We start from the raw sequence: 19,191 nt of genomic DNA on the forward strand, positions 1-19,191 counted from the left end.
TGTAAGGAAAGAGGGAGGAGAGTATGTAGCTTGATAAAATAACATGCATTAAAGCAATTGCTCTAATCACTTAAATTTGAGAGGAAAACAGTTTTTTCAGGCTTGAGTTTTTTTAAGAAAGGCATTCAGCAAGAATTCTCAAGGGCTTGTCTTTGAAAGTTAACAAAAATGCAACCATGAAAGGATAAAATCATTAGGGTAGTTTTTCCAAGAAAAAGAGGAGTGAAAAAGATGGAGAAGTAGTAAGATGCAGACTTTCTAAGCTTGAGATTGCCAGTTAAAACCATTTTGAATTTAATAGTGGCAAAAAGGCACGATGAACAAAACTGACATAAAACCAGTTGTAACTGAGAATAAATTACCCTTCTTTGTTGAAGCTCAATAAACCATTGTGTCTGAGCTCTAAAGGCAGCCTCTTGATTCTAGAGAAGTTGTGCATTCAGATTATCTAGATGCTCTTATTTGTGATTATGTGTGTTAAGAATGTACACGTGATGATTTCATAATATATTTTTAGGATTTTTACTCGCCTCTAACTGTAGATTGTGCAAAATCAAAGCAAAGGATTGCTGTAAGCTCATTCATTGGAGAAAGGACAATGTGATGCTAACAGAAGGTGAAGCTGACTTGGCTTATGACATAGACTGTAACGTAACCGATTGCTGTCAGTAAACATAAATAACTATTTTCAGGGTTGAAGATATCATATTGACTCAGAGCTCAGAGAATATATGACACTGGATAGGGTGTCATTTTTTTTTTTTTCTTGCTGTCAAGGGACCAAACATAATTTATTATCCAATTAGAGAAAGAGAGCCAACAACTGACAAACTTCGCAAAGTCTAGTAAACCTAAAATTAGATTTCTGAGCTGTGTTTTGGCTTCCTATGCACAGGCAGCCACATATGTGAGCTACATCATTTGTCTTTGTTTGGGGTAGGGTTTGTAATAGCAAATAAACCCTTTTAGGCTTGCATTCCCACAACTGAATGTCTTAAATGTGAAGAAAAAAGGACAAATAGAAAAGTCGTATTTTTATTCAAACTGTGAACACCTTCTCATGTTGTGAAAGCTCATTTTTTTCAGTTTTCCTGTAAGCTCCTTCCTATAGTAGGCTGTTGCTTTTTATGATATGGTGCCTTGTGTATGTTGTTGTGCTCCAAATCTTGCTTTTAGATACATAGAGCATGTTTTGGCAGTGGGGAAGGATGCTGTGAGACTGAAACATTTGCCCTACTCTTCTATAGAAAATCATATTAAGTCAGAATTGTGTGTTTGTAATTTGATGTAAACACGAGTCAGAACCATCTAGCTCTATCTCAGGGATATGACTGCTGTTTTCAGGGTGTTGCTGTAAGGTAGATGGATAAAGTGACATGCCTGAGGCAGCTCAACTTTCTGAGCAAGCTGAGCTCAGCTCCTAGGTGTTTCTGTTTTCCTCTGTATGTGCAGAGGAAGCAGTTTAAACAGGATCACTCAAAAATGAGAACGTTCTCCAGTGGGTCTTTTACCTTCCTAGTAACTAATCTAATTCTGAATTGCAGTCAGGCTTGGGTTTTATTGTCTTCCTATGTTGTATGGCTTTGAGACTTCTGGTGTGAGAAGTTTCCTTCAAGGCCCTTACATTGTCCGGAATGTAATTATACTGTTAAAACCAGCTGGCTGGCATACCAACCATAGTTTCTTCAGCTCAGCTTCAATCTTGAGGGAAGTGCACATTTGAGCAAGAACTGAAGTAGGCTAGGAAGAGCTTGGTGTAACCTTGTTAAAACATAATAAGCAACAGCAAAACATGCGAGGGAGAAGATCAAGGGGAATGGAAAGTCATCTCTTCTTCCCTTAAAAGCATATTCTTGTGTCCACTCTAGTTTAATGAACTTTTCTGTCTGGTGCAGCAAAACCAAATGTGTTGCTGTCAGTATTACCATGTTTATACTGTTGTAGCATGGTGTACTTTAGATTGCTGTTTTCTGTTCTTCTCAAACAAAAAGAGGAAAGTTTCACCTTTTTTTTGAATTTTGTACCTCCTTACACATGCTGTGGGTCAAAACCAACAGCAAAGAAGAATAATAGATATTTATGGCACCATTCAAGGAAAAAAAAACTGTGGAAAAAGTATTGCTGTGTTTTGCTCTGTGCAATAGACAGTGATTGCACCCTTCCAGCAGCCTGGCCATATGCTCTTGGCATTGCTGAGCTGAGCGGCTTCTCACTGCAAACTCCAGCATCAAGCAAACACCTCCCAAACTGGAAACAAAAGGAATCCCAGCTAAATGCTGAGATCCCCAACTGAGTTTGCAGGTGCTCTGTGAAAAGAAGGGTTAAACTGTCCTGCATTTGTGGTAGTCTGTGTGTGAATTTAGGCAGTTAAAAGACTGGCTGAGATGCTGTTATATTTTAGTTTCCTTTCTGGTCATTTATTCTTGTGCAGGAACATCTAGTGGATAAAAATATGAATTATTATAATTGCAATTCTAATGATGTCTGGAGACATTAAATTAATGTGTAGGTCCAGCTCTATGCTTGCCCATTATAATTTTATTTTATTTTTCCAGTAACTTTACCTGCATTTTACGGATTTGGGGAAATTACATACAGAAAGACTGAGGTGTTGTTTTCCATTCAGTATGTAGGAACCTAATTACAGTTAAAGTCAGTGGGAGGTTGCTGCCTAAAATCCCTTGCAAATCTGTTCCAAAGTAAATTGACCTGGCTCATCTAGGGAATTGAGTGTCACCTCTTGACTGGCAGAATGCCAGAGCACTGTCCTTTGCCAGGTTCACTTACTTTTCAAAGAACTCCTTGAAAACATGTTTCATGTGAAGTGAATCTGTCAGCATGTTCTAATGTACCATCTATTCTATGGGAATTTCAAGGTTTAGCAACTACCAAAAAAATGATAGTATTTAAAATCCTCTTTTTTAGAATTTTTTAATGAATGAAATTTAAATGGGTATGGACAGGACAGGTTGAAACAGACTGAACATGCAGAAAGAAAGGGAACGTTTGTTTGGTATTTGGGGAAGAAATGGTTTGCTCTTCTCAAATGACAGACAGAATCAGCTTCTTGAGTTCTCCCCACTCTGGCCTCGGAGAGCCTGACTGGAGTCAGGTAACCTGAACTGTCATCTCAGTATTTTGTTTACATATTTTCAGTATTTCATGACAACTGCTTAGCAATGTGGTGTTTCTGGAATATCAGAGGAAGATTCATATAAACATGTACCTATACAAACAGTTGCTTAAAGGCTCTCCTTATTCTAATGCTCCGTAGCAATACCACGGTTATGCATTGAGGCATTCAAAACTGGCAGGCTGCACTTCTGGCATTCTCCCAAGTCAAATTGTGCCCCAGAGCATTAGTCTCCAGAACCAGTATTAAAAACAAACTTTGGGGGGGAAAAGAAAAGGCAAGAAGTTATCCTGTTATTCTGGATTGTCCAGTTTCTCTCTTCCCCACATCCTTTCCTGAACTGCACAATTAAATAAGCTGAACTTGTGCTCCTCTAAAGCATGCTTCTAAAAATAGACTCCAAAACCACCCAGTAATATTGTCTCTGTGTTCTTATTCAGTGAAAAATCTCCTAGATGATAGTAGCAATGCAAATAATAGGTTGTCTTCATTGCTGGGATAAATTCCCTTATTAATGATGGACAGATTTGATGTTGTACCTAATTATATTATAACTGACAGATTGCAGCTGCTATTGTTTATACTCTTGAGCTATTACCACAATTGAGGACAGCCTATGTTGAATTTGTGACAAGGGTGTTGTACAGCTGTCCAAAATATTTTTGAAAGGGAACAAACTTCAGTTCTTAAAAAAAAAAAAAAAAAAATTAGGAAGTGTCAGCCTCGGTGCTTATCTTGTGCGTGTTGTAAATACTGCTCTTTATGATCCAAGTCATCTTCATTTCAGCGCTATACTAAAACCCATGAATTTTGGCAATGTAATTTGGCTGAAATCTGGGCATCTGAGCTCTGAAATTTAGTTTCAAGTCTAAGATCAGTCACAGACCCCCTATGTGAAATTAAGTAAATGGCTTAATTTCTCAGGGCTGTCAACTCAGGTGTCAGAGAGACATAACTTTCCTTTCTTCTACTTTTTTCCTAGCCTATATTGAAAGTTGGGAAGCCAATGCTGTTTGATTCTTATGTTCTGAACGCAGATGCGTTAGGAGGCGCAGAAATGCTGTTGCCTGGTCCTTGACTTTACAAGCTCTGTAGTTAATGAGAAATCCAAAGCCTGTCGGACTGATGGTAAAATACCAGTGAAGCATCCTCTTTTTTTTCACAGCTGTATGGGCCTCCACTTGAACTATTCATTGTGTCTGGTAGAAAATTAGAGCAATACGCTATCCCTTTAACACTTGTTCGAAGACTTCTCCCAGCCTGTCCCTTCCTCCAGCCTTTACCTCTTCTATTAGTGTGCTTCAGTGTACCAGCACCTGGCAAAGCATTGGGCTGTTTGTGTGGAGAGATACACCAGCTGCTGCTTCATGACAGCAGCCTTTAAGGTGGTCAGAAAATACTGTAGCATTACCCTGTGATGGTTTAATAAAGACCCTGGGAATTCAGGAACAAGCATGGATGAAGCAAACGTGCTCTGCAGTCAGTAGGGAAACGGGTAAGCGTGGGTCATGGACAGTATCATGGGTAATCGCATCGTAACTGTCTTAAATGTCTTAGGCTAAGAAATATTGCATTTGTATTTTTCCCTGTGGCTTGCAAGCTCTCCAACTCAGTCACAGACTGTCTTAGTAAAGACTGTCTGTAAAGGCCTGTTTTTAATGGGTAAAGGAAATGTCATAAAGACTGGGACAGGAGCAGGAAGAGTGTGTCTTCATGGGTAGACATGCAGGGGGGAAATAGTTGATTACAAGGGAATGGGTATTGTGATGAACAATTGTCCCAGACTGTAAGTATGTAAAAGGAGAAGGCAGGAATTCCTATGCTGTGTCACTATTATTTTTGTAAGCTTTTAAGTAAACAAAAATGTCCAAAATCCACAATATCAGTGGACTTTTTAAATGCAAAAAGTGACTGTGTTCATTCTCACAATCAGCACTCATAAAATAATATTTTCTCCCTGAACTTTGCTGGCAAAATTTATGTCCCCAGGGAGAATTCAAGGAAGCAAACACAGCAACATTAGAACCCTGTCTCTTTAGAAGGTCTGGACCAAGCAAGATGCATGTCTTGCAAAAAATGAATAAACAAACAAAAACCCATGAAACCCACAATGTTTTACACAAACAGCTCTCAGCACAACAGAACAAACTTTTTTAGCACAAGGCAGGTTTGGGGATTTTGTAGCAGAGATTTAATTCTCTTAAGTTCTCTAGGGTTTGCCTGTAATGGTAAAATCAGCAGGCAAAATATGAATGAGTTAATGGATTTGACAAATGGCTGCATTCTCAATTCCATTTGTGATTGATTATTCCTAAGGGGATAAGTACGCTTGTCCCATCCGTTCCTACCTCACTCCTGATAAGTGTTCAGGCAGGATATGTATGAAAATGAAAAACAAAAACTTTAGGCTGTCTGGCATTGTTTGAATCCTTAGAAATGAGAGGCTGCCTCTGCCATTAAGTGTTAGTTTTTGAGAGCAATCAAGCACTAAGTGACAGCCTTAATTTTTAATTTCTTTGCCTTTGTAGGTTTAAGACAGACTCCAACCAGATGTCTGTGTTAATGAAGCACTAAGTACATTATATAATTATAAAGTTCTGAATATAAGTGCTGTGTATGCTGCATAATTTAAGTTCCAACTGTACTTGCATGTCTCATTTACCAAGCCAGTGAAGGATATAATAATATTGAAAACAATAACAGCTCAGTGCTTCTACAGTGTAGTCATGGAGGGTTGCACTTAATGAGTTTATTTGTGATTCTTGTAAAAAGATCCTGGCTTATAAAATCACAGTAGCTAAAGGTTAAGGTTATCTGTAAGATGAGTATTTTCCTTGCAAGTCTAGATATAATGCCCTGAGTAAGGAAAATCTGATGCTAAACGTGTATTCAGGGACCAGAGACCTGCCAGTTCTTGGAGAGTGAGATCCCGGACATACAGTGCATTGTGGTAGTGCCTTGAACAGGGCTGCTCTTGGGAGTTCACTGGTCTTGTTTCGTCTGTTTGTAAAGTGGTTGGACGTCAGCAGAGATTCATGAATCTGAGGAGACAAGGCTTGGGTAAGATGGTTCTTTTGGTGGTAGGATCTTGCATACCTGTTAGGCTTTACACATGTCAGGGAAAGATAACTATTTGCACTGTTCTCAGAGGTTTCTTATTAATTAGTTGACTGTGGCTTCCTGGCCATATAGCTTACTAGAACTCTTGAATTTATTTCTGTTCCATGGTGAAAATGCGGCGAAATAGTTTCGATGTTTTTTGCAAAAGTATGATTCTATCAAATGTTCATTGATAAAACCTGAGCCTTTTCTGACTAAGGAATGCTTGGTTAGGATATGGGTTATACATATGGTAGACTTAGTTTCCATGTTTTTCATTCCAATTATTGTGAAAAGGGTGGAGCACAGGTTTGAACTAGGGCTCCTTGCCTCCAAATCACTTGAGATTCGGCAGATGCTGCTTACCCCCCGCGACCCATTTTGATACCAAGTTGCCAAAACACAATGCAGCTTTCATTAATTCAGTAGTTTTAGCCAAAATTTGTTTAACTTAAGTCTTATCCTGTCTTTACAGCTTGCTAGCTTTTCATCTCACTGTTATCACAAGATGCTTTGTACACTTAAACAAAGCAGACTGAAGCACATGAACTTATCCATAGGTTCAATTCTCCAGCTATCTGGTGCGCTTCACCACCATGGTAGTGTTTTTAACAGTACATACATGGCCTGTTTGCAGGGCAGATTCTGTGGTCTTGTCTTTTTCTTTCTCTCTGCCAAAAGGGAGTTTGATAAATCCCTCCTGTGGGAGCAATGGAAAATAATAAGAAGTAACCCTTAGCCTGGAGTTTCTGGCAGAGGAGGTTTAGGGTGGTAATAAACTGTTCTTGCTACTTGAAATCACAGATGTACTCAGGTGGGCTACGAGGGCCTTTAACTAGATTCCAAACAAAAGTAGTCAACTTTTCTTTCCATTCATACTCTTGTAGCTTTTATTATAGAGATACTGCTCCAAGACTTGTCAGCGGCAGCCTGCCATCAGACTTACTTACCAAACACAATCTCTGAATGCTGCTACTAGAGTAATTTTGCTTGACAGTTGTTCTTGCCGCTACAACACTTCCCCACTTAGCTCCTTGGTTTCCACTAGCTCAAATTCAGCATCCCATTTTATTAGAATCATAGAATCACTTTGGTTGGAAAAGACCTTTGAGATCATCGAGTCCAACCTTTAACCTAATCCTGCCATCCCACCACTAAACCATGTCCCCAAGCACCTCATCTATCCTTCTTTTAAATACTTCCAGGGATGGGCACTCCACCACCTCCCTGGGCAGCCCATTCCAGGGCCTGGCAACCCTTTCGGTGAAGAAGTTTTTCCTAATGTCTAGCCTAAACCTGCCCTGGTGCAGCTTCAAACCCTTCCCCCTTGTCCTATTATCTGTTACCAGGGAGAAGAGGCCGACCCCCACCTCGCTACAGCCTCCTTTCAGGTAGTTGTAGAGGGCGATCAGGTCTCCCCTCAGCCTCCTCTTCTCCAGACTAAACAACCCCAGTTCCCTCAGCCACTCCTCGTATGTACTTTATGCATCATTATGTCCAGATCTGCACTGTTAGTTGGTTATGGAAAGGTAAAGTAATAAAAAATTCTGAAGTACCATTAGATAGAAGAAGGTTCATCAGACATACATATTTGTTTAAAAATGAGTGTAGTTTATTTTAATACTTTGTATGAAAGTTACTGATTTCACTGAATTGGTGAAAATACTGGTCTTCCTATTGAGCAATGAGAGAGAGCAGTAAGTGAATGAAACTCATACTGAATGGAATGGACTGACCTCATTTATGTTTGGACTGGTTTATGTCAAGACCAAACGTTCCTACTCCTCATTGTTACTTGAGCTGGTGGTGCTTGAGCTAGGAGAGCAGTGAATCTGCATCAGTTTTGTTTGAAAGAATTCACATCAAAGCTTTTAGTGCTTTAACTTAGGTTTTCTTTTTTTAAAACTTGTCAAGGTTTTGAATTTGTTTTTTAAGATCTAAGGAAAACATGAAAATTTTAGAGTGTTTGTGTCCAAATAAGGCACTTTTGCATGAATTCTGTGAAAATCTTTATCCTAACATGATTTTAGTAAAGACTAGTTGAAATTTAGAGTTTCTGATGAAGCCTGAAGCCATACAAGTTTCGCATAACTTCAGACTAATAAGTATTTAGGTATCTTCATTAATCAAAGTAAGGAGTTAATATATTTTTAAATCTATATGCCCACTATTCCTTGCTTAATTTGAGTATTACGAATTTAAATCAAACCTAAAAAGCTATAGGTGTTTAATTAAATCTGCCAAATGATCCTTCATGAAAAGAAATGTGTTTCTGTTTATGTGTGATTTTTATCTGCTTTTTGGAGTCACTTCAGACCAGAGGATATTACATTGCCTGGCACAGCACTGGTTGTCCTTAGTATTTCTTTTACAGTAGCAGCAAACTGAGATAGACACCTTTGTGCTAAATAGTGGACAAATATCTGTAGGCATACTGTGTGGAAGAAAGAAACTCTTTCCTGTTTTGCTGATGGGGCAAAAGTGAATTGCTAAAGGGTATGCAATACATTTATGGCAGAATTCAGATCACTCAAACCCCTCCAGTACTTGAGCTACAGACCATCCTTTTCCCTCAATTTTTGTAAGGTAGAAGTAGCTCTCTTAAACATGTCCAGTGTACACTAAATGCAAACACATGGTAACAGCTTATGATTTAATTTCCTTGTTTGTATGTCTGTGATGATTTTACTATGATTAAGCATTTCGAAGATACTACACAGTTGTCCTCGTCCCTTCCAAATGGGATGAGCAAAAGGATCCTCTGAATAATCACTGTTTCATTCCACATTCTTGCCTTATGTAGAATTCATATCACTCAAATCCAGCTTTAGCTGCAGACAACCTTTCTTTCTTAATTTTGATAAGACATCTGCCAGCTTGATTACAGTTATTTTTGCAGAAGACAGTTGAGAAGGAGGGAACATCACCTCTGTGGAGATGGTGCCTTCTCTTAAATTCAAACGGTGCCTCTCAAGGGTGTGATGAAGAAAGAAAAGCTCACACAAAGAAAAGCAAAGCACAGTCCCCTGCTTTCCTGTTGAAGAGTCAGTAACAACTGTCTCATCTTGAAAGGTTCCCACCCGTGATGTAAGGCGGCAACCTGCAGGGTTACTATTATTTGAGTAAATCATCTGACCTCCAAGTGTTTCCCTCTTAGGAGATAAGGGGGAAATTTTACAGTTGGACTGGAATATCATACTTCAGGAGCCACGGTGAGGAAAATTTTACTGGCAAATGGCAGCTACATGCCTTTTAAACCTTAATGCAGCCACTTTACTGTTTGGAACAGTAGTCAATTCTTTGTCCTTGAAGTGCAGTGAGAAAGCTGCACTTACTCTAGTTACATTTACAACTAAATTATCAAGCAAAGGGCAGAAATATGAATAAACAATTCTCTTATTTGAAAATTGGTTACTGGAAGCCAGTTCTACATTTCTAACAGGTTATCAATCCTTTGAGTTATTTTCGAGAGGTTATTCATATGGGAAATACTTTAATGCATGTGTGTCCTTTCAGAACATCCAGTGGAGTGCTGCAGGCTTGAATGCCTTAAGCATTACCCAGTGAGGGAGAGAGTGGTAATTTGAACCTTTTGAGGCAGATCTTATTCATTTAAATATGAACTGGTTTTTAGAGATTGTAACATCTGTCCTCCCTTCTTGTCAGACATTGCTTGGTTTTGCTAAATTTCAGACACAGCAGGAGGCTACCTTGTGCGCTAGTGACTTTAACTGCCGAACTCTGACAGTCCTCACTACTGTACCAAGAACAAGCTTGTATGGTTAGCAGTGTTGCTCAGGCGTTGCAGGATCAAGCTTTGTATAATGAATGCATAATGGCTTATTTGGGAAGCTGTGATTATATGAAAGCTTTAAGAGAATTTTTCCTATCTTCTTGTCCTTGCAGTGGCCAGTTTGCTATAGTGAAGAAATGTCGAGACAAAAGCACCGGTATGGAATATGCTGCTAAGTTCATTAAAAAACGTCAGAGTCGGGCCAGCCGTCGTGGAGTGAGACGTGAGGAAATTGAACGGGAGGTTACTATTTTGCAGCAGATTCTGCATGCCAACATCATCAAGTTGTATGACATCTATGAGAACAAGACGGATGTGGTCCTCATCCTTGAGCTGTGAGTAAGGGGACTCCTGTCCACCGGGGTAGGATGAGGTAAATGGAAATCGGAAAGGGCTGCAGAGTCTGCCAGAACATAGAGGCACTGTTAAAATGGAGCTGTTGTGTTCTCAGGCCTCGCAAAGCTTGGCAGGAGGATTGAATGAGGTTGCTGGTAAACAGGCCCCCCAGTTCATCCATGTCCCCTGGGGATACAGGTGCACCTTAACATCAGCTGAGGCCATTGTTACTGAGCCAGGGAGTGTTGTCAACTTGAAAACGGTTTACTAACAAAGGAATTACCTCATGTCTGCCTAGTGCTGCCCTGACATGAACCTTGCAGGAAGCAAAAACGAGCATTGAATACTCATTTTGTTTTTCTTTCTACTTTCATCTCTTCCAATGCATGTGAAGCCATCAAGTCCTTTGCAAAATTTGCAGCCATTCCACTACCGTATTTTCCTCATTTAGAGGGGGCTAGGGGAAAAGAGGGGAAGAGGGTAAGGGAAGAGGTTGTTTTTTTTTTTTAATCCCTGGACTTTGACTATCAAGGATGAATAGCAGCAGGGTGGGAGTGAAAGAGAGCTGCTCACTCTTCTCCTCTTCCCCCATGTGGTGGGGGAAACCCCCTGCCATTTAGGTCCTGCTGACAAGTGAACACCCCTCCAATCAGGGGATCTGTGGGCTGCTGTAGCCTCACCCCTGCATCGTGACCCATTGGATAGCCAGGGTACTGGTTTAGGATGACTACCAGACATATTTGCCTATGTAATATAAACTGGTTTGTGCTGTTTAAGAAGAGATTTAAAACCAGGTATCAGCAGCTTCTCTGTCTGGGCTGAGGGGACAGTGGCTTATTCTGCAGAACCTGTGTGTCCCCCTGCCTGGAAGAATAAATGCAGCCCAGGGAAGCTGGAGGTGCGGTCAGGAATCATCTTAACAAAGCCTTGGCTAAGGAGATTTTGCGTAATTCATAGAATCATAGAACAGTTTAGGTTGGAAAAGCCCTTCAAGATCAAGTCCAACCGGTAACCTAACCCTGCCATCCCACCACTAAACCATGTCCCTAAGCAAATTGTAACATGAGTTTGCGTTTTGGAGAGTCACCTTTGACGCTTTTGTCTGTATTTAATCTTACTGACTGAAAGGAAGTGAGAGAACCTGGCTAATAGGTGTTACTGTGTAGAGAAATCCCAGTTTATTAGAATTTGAAGCAGTATCAAAATACCCAGTCTCTGCAATAGCTATTAAATTACCTGTGTGAGTTCTGTTTGGCTGTTTGTTTCATCAGCGTAGAAATACTACATCCCAAAGACATCAGCTATTTCTTACACCCTTACAGTCCGCCATTTGGACAGGCATGCCTGACCATGTTGTGGAAAGCTGTCATATCATTTTAACATCATCTAGTTTACAACATTGAGTCTTAGAGGAGCTGTGCAGAAGATGACATATCCTTTATCTGTCAATTCATGGTACTAAGGTAAAGCTGTAAGCAAGGAGACAGCCTGAGGTCTTCCTACTTACTACAGTTTTTAGGTAATGAGCAAATGATGCAATTTTTCTGTAGGTATGGATCAGGAAATGCAGAGACACCATGGCTTAATTTATGTAGACCGTATGTTCCCTAGGGCACCTGCCTTGACCTTGTGTAAGGAATCCAGGCAATGAAGCTTTGATCCCTGAGTGAGATTAAATAACCACTAGCTTTACAGGGGAGCCGGCGTTTAGGCCAGGGAGCATTCCTGGAGATTAATGTGACTGCTGGCAGATGGCATATGAGTGATGATAAGCATCTGTTAATGTTTAAGTATATGTCTATGGCCAAATGTTGGTTTCTGTAGCCATGGACTGGATGACAGGAAAGGAGTTTGCTTTTTCTGACTGGCAGCTACTTTGGCTAAAATGACCTCCTGTTTCATTACCGTCTGTTTTTTCTGTCCTCACATGGTCTGACACATTTTGTGCGTCCTATTGTCAGGCTGTAGCTTACTGCACTTTTAAAAGGCTGGGTGCAACAGAGTTTTGGCCTGATTAAGGCCACTGCATTCAGCTGCTGTATACAAATTGAGGATGATGATAATGGCTAATATAGGTAATTAAATGCTCTCTGTAAGCAGATGATGTCTCCTCCTGACACTCTGAGATCAGAGTCTCATACTCCCTGCAGTTTATCAAAATGAGCATTACAGCATCTGGCCAACTAATCTTACGTTAAGCCACAGTGGACTTCAGCTTCAAAAGGATGTCCCCAGTATTCTTGATTAATTGAAGAAGCTACTCTGGTCTTTTTAAAAGAGGCTTTGGCTAAAATGTTGACCCTCTCCCAGACTCATGCTGGCACAGGCGAGACTATCTCCTCTTTGCACAGGGGTTGATTCTACAGGTGCTATTTCTTCTGTTCAAGAGGAGGAGGAGCATTGCCAAGTCCACGGCTGTTATGTGCAGTTTGGCAGGTACACAGTTTGCCCTCCCTTGTGCACATAGTTCAGGGATATGCTGTCCACAGCTTTTTTGTGACCGTGCTGTTCTCTGTCTCTTGGGCCCTGCCTTGGGGCTGCTTTGCCCAAAAAAAAGCAGCCTAAAGGCAGGTTTGATTGATATGCCAGTCTCCTCTACTGGTAAGTGTCAAGATTGCGTACACAAAATAAACAACTCTTTCCAAGAAGTAAGGCAGCATTGTTGTTTTGCCTTTTATTGGACTTTGAAGGAAGAGAGTTATCATTTGTTTGCTTCTTTGTTTGCCATGGGAATAAGGTGAAATGGTAAAAGGGAAAGAGATGGAATCAGGGGAAGGAATTTTTCTGTAACCTAAGGTCCTTTGAGAAAGGAGCATTTGGTGCTGAACTGCTTTTTTCTGGGATTCCATAATGTCTGGCTCTTGGGATTGCCAAGTCTTTTCTGCCTGAGGGTTTCTCTGAGTTCAGGTGCATAACTTGGATAAGAATGGTCCTGCACTAAACTGCTTACCACTCTCTTTGTACAATATATGCAAACCTGCTTTTAAAGCCTGAGTCCTTGTTAATGAGAAATCAGCACATCTCTTCTACTCTTCTACTCCTTTAAGGTCGTTGCAGCTTAGGCAAAAGTCTTAGGCTATACCAGAGAATGGAGATTAATGTACTGTTTGTAATGTATGTCGACCTCTGGCCTTCAGAAAAATGAAGCTTGTGAGGTGCAACGTGCAAGGTGACGGGAATGGCTTTTACAAAGTGGCTCAGCTTGTGTGCTCTCCTTACGTGGTATCTTCTTTTGCTGGTGTTGGAAAACTGGAGGCTGAGCTGCATGGGCTGTTGGTCTGGGCCGAGAGAGAGCTTTTTTTATTCTTAGTCCCGATTAGAGAGTCCACCTTAAGGAACAATCACCAAGGAGATTTTACAGGGTAAAGGAAGAAGAGTGTGCCTGCGTGGTTAAATTCCAGAAAAGTACAAGATAACTATCCAGGTACAGCTGGCTTCCTGATCACAGGGCTATAGTGCCTGCCAGAGGTGATTGTTTAAGTGCAGTTTGAATAGAAATCATGAAGGAAATGGGACTTGCCTGCTCTCTGTACACAGACGTCACCAAGAGACTACCAGGTTTTACTTTCAGATTTCTTTACTGGCTTGTCACACTCAGCTGTAATAATTTTTAAATTAACGAACCAGGACACCCTAATACCCACTACAGTAAGGAAAGGAGACAGTGTTCCCTGGCTCCCGAAATGCACAGCGTAAAACAAAACCTGTCCAGCAAAGGTGATGGTGGTGCTTGAGACCCTTGGTATGTGTCACCTAAAAAGAAAATAAGAGACCAAATAAGAGTCTCACAGGCTGAGTAACTGAGATTTATTGGAAGGAGAAGGCGGCAGCCAGAGACAACAGTTGCAACATATTCCTGGGTCATATAAGTTTATTTTTGTTTGCCAGCCATTTAGGTGTAACAATTAAAGCATCAAGTGACTTCTGCCTAGGTGAAGTGAGGTGACTTCTGCCCAAGTGAAGAGTCTTGCCTCATGTTGCTCAGAAAGGTTCTGACTATGCGGGAGCTGCAAAAAAAAAAAGAAAAGATCCAGTAATCAATGCTCAAGTAAATAGGCCCTGTGTAAATCTCTGCCTTTGGAACAGCAAGGTACGCTGTCACCCACAGCAACAGCAGAAGCTAAGAAATAAGTCCAATGTCTTTGTGGCTTTTGACACGTTTTTCTTGTTTGCAGTTGACTTCTCTTTGCAGTTTTTGTAGCTGTTAGCAATAGTAGCTGTTCACAGTAGTTTACTCCCATAGAGGCAGAGTAAGGAATCACCATCTTGTCACCACCAGTGTTGTCTAGGAGCCTGGGGTCAGAGGAATGATTGCACAAAAGATGTCTGCAGTGCACAGCGTGATCTAACTTGTCTGTGAGTCACAGCACTTAGTTAGCTCAAAGCATCTGAACCTGCCAGTTCTTTCACAGGTATTTCACCAGACAACAGGGCCAAAAGCTTGTTTTCCAAAATGGCTGTTGGATTTTTCAAGTCTTGTGCTTGCACCCTGAATGGTGAGCACAGATGGGTATTACACCTGAGCCCAAGGGCAACAACTGCTTTGTGGGTGCCCCCAACAGCAAATTTGAATGAGAATAAATCAATAATATCAATGACTGTGTGAACTGGAAACAATAAATGTAAGCATAATTATCAATAACAACTGCAAATAACCCCCCAATTCAATATCTACATCATACTGTATAGAAAAATAGCACTGGAGCTCTCAATACAAGGCACAAAAATGAAAACAGAAGTCTTACGTACTAAATATGCAGGGAATGTATTTAAATTTTGATGTGAAAACTCATAGCAACTAATAGCACTTCCTTGATTTGGGAGAGCAACTAGAGGTACCTTCCAAGCTGCTACAATCTGCTTTCTTCTTAAAAATGCAGCACAAAATAAATGCTTTTCTGTCAGTTATGTCAGACAAGAATCTGTATTAGAACAATATAATGACTGTTCTGTAAAGAAGAGAGATTCTGTTAGCAGATCTTATTGCCTCAGGCTTCTGATGGCAACTGATAAGTAATTCCTTAACAGCTGTTGACTATTACAACTTGTTCTATTTCCTCTGCCTCATCCAAAATGTTGAAAAATAGTAGTTGAAGTGGTTAACTTCAAAATCTACCTATTGAAATATGTACACAACTGTAGATTCATTGAAAAAAATGTACCTGTTTTTGGTCCTTTATGATCCTTGATGAATCAAACCTTGCAGCATCAGTGAATTAGGGAAAGCTAGTACTTAATTTACAGGGGAGAGAGCTGAAGCCGAAACAAAATTTTGGCACACGTGGGACCAGAACACAAAACTCTAGATTGTCTGCAAGAGTGGCCTTTTTCTAAGTGTATGGAGGTATTTTGCTACTTTATTTTTCTGTGCTTATGTTTATTTTATGTCTTGCAGTGTGGTAGATAACAGGATGTTTTCCGATGTGTTCTGCAGGGTTTCTGGAGGAGAACTTTTTGATTTCCTGGCACAGAAGGAGTCTTTGAGTGAAGAGGAAGCAACCAGATTCATCAAGCAGATTTTGGATGGTGTGAATTACCTTCACTCGAAGAAAATTGCTCACTTCGATTTAAAGGTAAAGATGTTGATTTAGACTTATTGCTGTTTTTTAATGACAGATTGTACCTTTTACGATTTGTTAGATATATGTATTTGATAACGTGCCTAAAATAATACTTAAGAGCGTTTTAAGTACACTTCACAGTTGAGTGCTCAAAGGAAGACAACATCCTTTATCAGGCCTTGGTGGTAAAGTGGTAATTTTTGGATGAGCTTATTTATGTACTTACTGACTGAGAAAAAGAAATTTTGAGTCTTCATCCTTCAGCTGTTTGCATTTGTGTTATTATCCAAAGTATGCTGTTTAAAAAAAAAAAAAAAAAACCAAACAAAAACCAATGATGTACAGAAGAAATGCATTTTTGGGAAGAGGACGGCCAGATCCAGCTACAAACAGCTGTTGTTGCTTCCACTCCCCACTGTGTTGAGAACTGCATGATAAGTATGTGTCATCCAGTGCAATTTGGTTAACAGAAGGAATTCTTGCTTTCTTAGCTGCTTAGTGCCTTGAAAGCACATCACACAGAGCTCTCTTCCTACCATATCAGGTGACATCTATAGCTTTGGTCCTTGACAACTGGCCTGGACAATACAGAAGAGACCGTCTCTCTCTCCTTTTGCTTGTGGTCTACCTAGGTGAACATGATTCTCTGAAGCTAGGAGTCTGGTGTCCTTGAGAATAAAACTCTTGAGACTAGAAGAAAGCGCTTTCTCGGTAGCAGACTCACAGCTGCAGAACTGGTTGCCTCAAACATCGCTGCTTCCAGAAATACATTCAAAAAGGCACTTATCCCCTAGGAGAAAGTAGACTAAACCAGAGGAGGGAACTGTTTTAAAATGAAGGAAAAAGGAAAAAACTCTGCTGCTAGATTACATGTTCCATGTCCTAACTTTAAATCCAGGTTAGTTTATTACTAATTGTGTGTGTGCTATAGATATACTCCTCCCAGATTCTCAGGATATATATACTGATTTCTTGTGCTAAATGCACGTCTAATAGTGTTTCTGTCTGAAATTGCTTCGTCTTGAGTCAGTGTTAATGGCATATCTGTAGTTGTTACAAAGATTGCAAATCACACCTAATCTAAGAAACGGGTTAGCAAACTACCGTCCAAATCTTCACGGGAAAAAGTGTGGGAGATGCGTGAACATACAAAGGATGTACACTTGATTTTTGAAATTACTACATGAATCCAGAAGCCAAAGAGTGAAAGTTTTCTCTGTGTATTAGAAAACAGTGTAGCATCCAGTAGCATGAAATTATTGAATATAATATTATAGAATCATAGACTGCTTTGGGTTGGAAGGGGCCTTTAGAGGTTATCTAGTCCTGCAGCATCTTCAACCAGATCAGATTGCTCAGAGCCCCGTCCAACCTGGCCTTGAATGTTTCCAGGGATAGGGCCTCCCCTACCTCTCTGGGTAACCCATTCCAGTGTTTCACCACTCTCATTGTAAAAAATTTCTTCCTTATATCCAGTCTAAATCTAGCCTCCTTTAGTTTAAAACCATTACCCCTTGCACTGTCACAGCAGGCCTTGCTAAGAAGATTGTCCCCATCTTTGCTATAGGCCTTTATATAGGTGCAACTTTTTCTATACTGATGTCTAGCTATTAATTTTGGTATTTAATACCAGTAATGTCAGGTGGTCAATGAAGATGTTACAAGAAATGCAAGATAGAAATCAGAAATGTACACTTATGCCCTAGATCCATGGAAGAAAGCCAGACTTGTTAGCCTGAGGCTGAAATATTCTTGGTCCAATGACTATGACAATAAATTAAAGAAGTTTTTCGGTGGGTTACAATACAGTGTAGGGACAGTTGGGCAGAAATAGTGAGGTTTCCCAGTGTAAATTCCAAGAACGGATCAGTAAAATTGCTGTCAGTCAAATTACTCAGTGGTGCAGCTCTCCCTCAGGATCAAGCAATGGCACTCTGTCTCTGCACCAGGTATCTGCACTGCTTTAGCTACCTGCTAGCTGCTGTTATGTGTGCACCAGTCTTTGTAACTGAGGCAAATCCATGAGGTCAGGGTGTGTGGCATCTTCCCAGGAGGCCCTGCGGGCCAGGGATATATTTTCTGTTTTTAGAGGGCCAAGAGCTTCCATTTTGTGTAATATCACAATGCTGCTGGGCCAATAACCTAGTGGCATATATTGTCATATAAGAGAACTACATACAGGTGCATGAAAAACTTCTGTCTCATTGTGAAAACAAGGGCAATCTTGTTTTCATCCTGGCAATAGCCATCATTAAGAAAATAAGGTTAGGAGTGCTAACAGGAAGATAGAGAAAAGCAGAATTTGCATTAGATAAATTTAAAGGAATGGAAGTATTACTCTTATTAGATTTGCTTTGCTTTTATGAAGTTCTGGTCCATTCAATGATGTCAAATTTCACAATTGTCATCCCTTCCTCAAAAGAATGAATTGTAAGCGGTTAGGCACAGGTATATGTTTCTTGTTCTACAGCTTCGTATGTGTGAAGAAAAAAAAGCACTTGAGAACTCTGTTACTTTCCCAAGATATTAATATTACAGTAACAGAGATCTATCTCTTGTTCTTTTTAGCCTGAAAACATTATGCTTCTAGACAAGAATTTCTCTATTCCACACATCAAACTCATTGACTTTGGCCTGGCTCACAAAATAGAAGATGGAGTTGAATTTAAAAACATTTTTGGAACTCCAGAATTTGTAGGTGAGTGACACCCCCTACCCCCCCACCCCTGTTCTTTTGTCTCATATTGCAAGTTCCATGAGGAGGTTCAGACATCTTTTCAAAGTTAAGAATTGAGGGATAGAGGTAGTTTCAATTTCATTTGTGTCAAGGTGACCTAAATCTAGAAGTTTACTTTATTTTTCTGGAATAGCTGAAAGGTGCTTTCTGTAAACCAGATATGCTGCTCCTGTGAGAGTAGGTTGCTGCCAAATAAATACTTAGATGTAAATTTGGGATTGAGATTGTGAAAACCTGCAAATAAAAATGATAATATTTTACTTGTTACCTGGGGCAAGTAAGCTCTCTGTGTTGTAGTACATGGGTATGCAATTACATGGATATCTCTGTCGTTGCTTTCTAGATAAAACCATCTCACACTGTACACCGGTTGAGTATAAACCCCTCACCTCCCCTTACGTTTTTCCACCTGATTCTTTCTTTGTTACTCACTGATCATAATTCTGATCTGCCTTGCATGGATTTCAGGTTAATCCTACTCCTTTCTACTAGCTTCAATTAGAGGTTTGGGGGTTGGTTGGGGGGGGGGGCT

General features: G+C 40.2%; 1 protein-coding gene across 1 annotated transcript in view; it reads left to right on the plus strand.

The window, feature by feature from the left end:
- DAPK2 (death associated protein kinase 2) overlaps window positions 1-19,191 on the plus strand; it is a 43,342-nt gene that overhangs the window by 9,080 nt on the left and 15,071 nt on the right. Inside the window, exons 3-5 of the mRNA XM_035899446.1 lie at window positions 10,139-10,360; window positions 15,796-15,934; window positions 18,491-18,620. Coding sequence (XP_035755339.1) covers window positions 10,139-10,360; window positions 15,796-15,934; window positions 18,491-18,620 — 491 coding nt within the window. The remainder of the gene's footprint in view (window positions 1-10,138; window positions 10,361-15,795; window positions 15,935-18,490; window positions 18,621-19,191) is intronic.

This window comes from Egretta garzetta, unplaced genomic scaffold, assembly GCF_000687185.1.
Source record: "Egretta garzetta isolate BGI_Z169 unplaced genomic scaffold, ASM68718v1 scaffold287, whole genome shotgun sequence".
Taxonomy (NCBI): Eukaryota; Metazoa; Chordata; class Aves; order Pelecaniformes; family Ardeidae; genus Egretta; species Egretta garzetta.